At 45.4% G+C, this 5,414-nt stretch overlaps 1 protein-coding gene across 1 annotated transcript in view; it reads right to left on the bottom strand.

Moving 5' to 3' along the window:
- The window catches only part of FAM114A1 (family with sequence similarity 114, member A1), a 79,200-nt gene that overhangs the window by 24,291 nt on the left and 49,495 nt on the right, over positions 1-5,414 (bottom strand). The window contains exon 8 of the mRNA XM_011949108.1: positions 342-465. Coding sequence (XP_011804498.1) covers positions 342-465 — 124 coding nt within the window. The remainder of the gene's footprint in view (positions 1-341; positions 466-5,414) is intronic.

Raw genomic sequence — 5,414 nt, forward strand, 5'->3', positions numbered from 1 at the left:
AACAACAATAAAAAGTGGCAGCATAAACTCTAGTCATCAGAGCTCTGTTTAGCACATTGCAGTCTTCCTTCATCTGACCATATGCATTTGCATTTATTGTACGCCTGTGAAGCGCCAGGGATTGTGCTGAACACCAGAGAAACAACAGGAGTTCCTGCCCAGTGAAAGAGAGTCATATAAATCAATGTGACCCGCTCCTGTAACAAGAGCAGATGCACACTGTATTTTGGAAGCATGGAGGAGGGGCACTTGAATTAAATATTTCAAAGGGCTGTGTTCATTAACAGCAGTTTCATAAGGATTATACCAAACAGTTTGTCTTGCTATTTATTTTCCTTTACCTTGTTCTTCTTGACTTTCTTCATTCTCTAATTCTTTGGCTGCAAAGATGTCTTTAATGGAAATTAGGTCATTTTTTAAGAGTTCCAGCTTCTCTCCATCAAGTGATGCTAAAAATGACTGAACCTGAAAAAAGAAATAGGTCAGCACAACTGTCATCTTTTCTTCTCATTAATAACGTTTACATACAGCAGTCCCCAGTTTTCCCAGGACCAAAGTGCTTTGTGGTGTGGGAGGTATCGCTGGGTTGAATGTTGGCTTGATGCATATTAACTGTGCAACTTTGGGCAAGTTAGATAAACCCTCTGGGTCTCAGTTTTCTCAGTTTTAAAGGGAGATTCCTTGTGGAGTAAATGAGATAAAAAATGTGAAATACATTGCACAACTGCACACAGTAGGTGCTATGTAAATGGTGGTGGTAGCTCTTCTATCACAGTGGTTAAAAACGCAGTTCGACATCAACCCTGCAGTCAAATATCAGCTCCTCACTTACTATGACCTTCGGTCACTTACTTAACCTTTTAATGCCTCAGCTTCCTTATCTGTAAAATGGAAACTAATTCCACCTACCTTATAAGGTTGTTCTGAGGGTTAAATGAAGTAATCTACTTAAAATACTTAGAGTGATGCTCAATACTTATAAATACACATGTATACGGCCGGGCGCGGTGGCTCATGCCTGTAATCCCAGCACTTTGGGAGGCCAAGGCAGGCAGATCACGAGGTCAGGACATCAAGACCATCCTGGCCGACATGGTGAAACCCCGTCTCTATTAAAAATACAAAAATTAGCTGGGCGTGGTGGCACGTGCCTATAATCCCAGCTACTCAAGAGGCTGAGGCAGGAGAATCCCTTGAACCAGGGAGTCAGAGTTTGCAGTGAACTGAGATCGTGCCACTGCACTCCCGCCTGGCAAGAGCAACACTCCGTCTCAAAAAATAAATGAATGAATGAATGAATGAATAAATAAATAAATAAACACGCATCCACATGTAAACTTAAATAAATAAGCATTCTATAGATGCACATATATGCTTGCTAGATGTCGGTTATCACACTGGGATTACAAAAATGCACAAGACACATTTTTCTTCTCCAACATCTTGCAGTCTAAAGGACTGAGGCCATGTCAATTAAGAATGACCATGACAGGCATGAGAGGAGGGTACAGTGGAGGGAGGCACTAGGAAGAGCGCTGTCCTTCCCCCTTGGGGAACTGAGAGGGTACACACAGGGAGGACTTCACAGAGGAGGTGATGCTGGGACTGACGTCATCCCTGCTCCCTGTCTTTAGAGCCCTCTTTTGAAACTATCCTCCCTGCACAGTTAAACATTATTTGTACAGGCCAGGCGCGGTGGCTCACCCCTGCAATCCCAGCACTTTCGGAGGCTGAGGCGGGAGGATCACTTGAGCCCAGGAGTTTGAGGGCTCAAGTGATCAACATAGTGAGACCCCATCTCTATAAAAAATTTTAAGGCTGGGCGCAGTGGCTGACACCTGTAATCCCAGCACTTTGGGAGGCCGAGGCAGGCAGATCAGGTCAGGAGATCGAGACCATCCTGGCTAATACAGTGAAACCCCGTCTCTACTAAAAATGCAAAAAATTAGCTGGGTGTGGTGGCGGGTGCCTGTAGTCCCAGCTATTCAGGAGGCTGAGACAGGAGAATGGCATGAACCCGGGAGGTGGAGCTTGCAGTGAGCTGAGATCACGCCACTGCACTCCAGCCTGGGTGACAGAGCGAGACCCCATCTCAAAAAAAAAAAAAAAAAAAAGTAAGAAAATTAGCCAGGCATGCTGGTGCACACCTGTGGTCTCAGTTGCTCAAAAGGCTGAGGTAAGAGGATTGCTTGAGCCCAGGAGTTTGAGGCTGCAGTGAACCACGATTGTGCCACTGCACTCCAGCAAGATCCTGTCTCAAAAATAATAATAAATAATTATTTGTACAGATGGCCACTCATTCTCTGAAGATGATTTGAATTTCCAAAATGGTAAAAGAGTGCAGGGAAGGTACCTTATAAAGTATTAAATATAAGTATAAAGTAGTAAAGTTTTATTTTTTTCATTCTGCAGGTCAAACTCTTGCTCTGGAGAGACAGACAGCAGTGGAGCCGCAGTCCTCTTTGGAATAGGTTTTAATATTCACTATGTTAATAGATGAGCACATCAGGATAAGTGAGAGAGGTAGAGAGGGCATCTGGAATACCCGGACACCATTTTCCTAAAAGTTGCTAAAACACATTGCCAGGGCATAATGTAGCCAGCGCCGAGGCTCTGGGAGGAAGCTCTGCAGGAAGTCATCGACACAAAACCCATTAGCGTGGAGTTCAGCAGGTGGAAGTAAACACGCTCAGCCTGATGGCTGCACGCCACTCCGTTCTGCCCTGACCTTCTCAGACTCTTCATTTCAGCTCACACACTCATGTGTAGGGGTCAGGGTCCCAGATGTGCATCAGCGTATTCTTAGGCTTCGGATCTACCTTCTAAATAGCAGTTTTCTAACATTAATTATTGAATAAATGTATTTGAACACCATGCTTAGTGAAAATGTATGCAGACCTGTGGAACATCTGCATTTGTCCATGTCTTCTGGTGGATGGCAATCATCCAGAAGGAGAAGCATTGGGGTTTTCCGTTTGGGGCACCCCTGGGAAGGGTTCTCTTTAGTGAAGCACTCTTTCATCAGCATCTTTCCGCTACAGCATCTCTCCTGCTTTCTCCCAGCTCACTGCATTATGCCAAGGCCATGTGCATTGAGTCTTTAGTTCACTCCAATAATAAATAGGACATAATCACACACTCCTCCATAAATATTTGTGGAATGCTGACTGTATGCTTGGCACCATGCTGAGTGTTGTTCAGGACACAGGCTAGAGAGGCTGTCTTATAAATCTTTTCCTTGAAAGCAGGTGTGTGCTGCTATTGTAAAGATTTTTGTTTACTATTTCTAACTATGGAGCATAATGGTGATGAAAATGATTAGTTTTCCTGGTCTTTTTTTTTTTTTTTTCTTTTGAGACGGGTCTCATTCAGCCACCCAGGCTGGAGTGCAGTGGTGCAATCTTGGCTCACTGGAACTTCCGCCTCCCGGGTTTAAGCGATTCTCCTGCCTCAGTCTCTTGAGTAGCTGGGATTACAGATACACGCCACCACACCCGGCTAATTTTTGCTTTTTTTGTAGAGATGGGGTTTCGCCGTGCTGGCCAGTCTGGTCTCAAACTCCTGACCTCAAGTGATCCACCTACCTTGGCCTCCCAAAGTGCTGGGGTTACAGGCATGAGCCATTGCACCCAGCCGAAAATTATTAGTTTTTCTTTAACCTTTATCAAACACCACGTCGCCATGCCTGTTGCCATCCTAGAATCAATCTAGTAAAATAGTAATGATAATAATTCCTTATATTTCCATGGTGGGGTCTGAGTTTCAGTCAATGGACTGTCAGCAGAGATGATGTGCATCATTTCTCAAGGCTTTTAAAACATGGGAGCGTCCTCTCTACACTCTGTCCTTACGCTGGTGTGACTCAGAAGACAATAAGGCCTCAGAGGGCAGGGGAATCCGACACTGCCTTTAGGCTTCAACACAGGGGAGTCCCCAGGCCCAAGAAATGGTCCCATCAGAGCCCACATCTCCGTTCTAGAACACTCTCCAGGTCACCAAAGGTTCCCTCTCACAGCCTGCATGGAACTCTTCCCTAGGCTGTGCTCCTGACAGTGGGACAGCGCCACTGGCTGTGTATCCCTCGGCCCAAGGGATGGCTAAGAGGTGGCTGCTTACGCTTGAACTAGGGCATGCTCCCACAGCTACAGAACGTTTCCTGGGGTGAGAGACAGAGCTGCAGATAGGAGGCAGGTAGGCTGAAGCAGAGTGTAGAAATGTGAGGAGTCTGGAAACTCAAATGGGAACTAAGCCTTCCAGGTCATTATGCCAGCGTTTGTCAAGGTAGGAGGACATAATACATTTTCTTTAACAGTTTGTTTCTAAAGTTCTTTAACTTTTTAATTTTTATTTTTTTGGAGACGGAGTCTTACTCTGTCGCCTAGGCTGCAGTGCAGTGGTGCCATCTCGGCTCACTACAACCTCCGCCTCCCAGGTTCAAGCGATTCTCCTGCCTCAGCCTCCCGAGTAGCTGAGACTACAGGGATGTGCCATCACACCCCATTAATTTTTGTATTTTTAGTAGAGATGGGGTTTCACCATGTTGGGCTGGCTGGTCTCAAACTCCTGGCCCTCAGGTGATCCACCTGTCTCAGCCTCCCAAAGTGCTGGGATTACAGCCGTGAGCTGCTGTGCCCAGCCAGCTCACCCAGTTTTACATCTACCTTAGACCACAGGCAGCACCACCATGCTTGGCTCTAATTTTTGTATTTTTAGCTGAGACAGGGTTTTGCCATGTTGGTCAGGCTGGTCTTGAACTCCTGGCCTCAAGTGATCCATCTGCCTCAGCCTCCCAAAGTGCTGGGATTACAGGTGTGAGCCACCGTGCCTGGCCCAAAAATTATTTAACTTTTAAATATGTGGTATGTGTAGGGTTGCCAGATAAAATACAGGATGCCTAGCTGAGCTTGAATTTCAGACAAACAGTGAATATTTTCTTCATATAATTGTGTGTCCCAAATATTACATGGGACGTATTTGTACTGAAAAAGTATTCATTGTTCATCTAAAGTTAAAATTTAACTAGTCATCCTGTATTTTTATTCACTATGTCTGTCAACCTCAGTCTAAGGCCCCATTTGTTTTCTTGCTGGAGGCCTGTGCACCTTGAAACAGGTCTGGTGGAGCCACAAGATGGACACAGCCTGTTCCTGAAACCCTAAAGGCAGGAATGCTGCCTGCTGACCAGGCACTCCTATCTTGGGCTATTACAGGAGTGAAGAATAACTCTTACTGTTTTTGACCCATACATTTATAGGACTATTTATTTATTTATTATTATAATTATTTTGAGACAGAGTTTCGCTCTTGTTGCCCAGGCTGGAGTGCAATGGTGCAATCTCGGCTCACCACAACCTCTGCCTCCCGGGTTCAAGTGATTCTCCTGCCTCAGCCTCCCGAGTAGCTGGGATTACAGG

This window comes from Colobus angolensis, unplaced genomic scaffold (assembly GCF_000951035.1).
Source record: "Colobus angolensis palliatus isolate OR3802 unplaced genomic scaffold, Cang.pa_1.0 Scaffold29, whole genome shotgun sequence".
NCBI lineage: Eukaryota > Metazoa > Chordata > Mammalia > Primates > Cercopithecidae > Colobus > Colobus angolensis.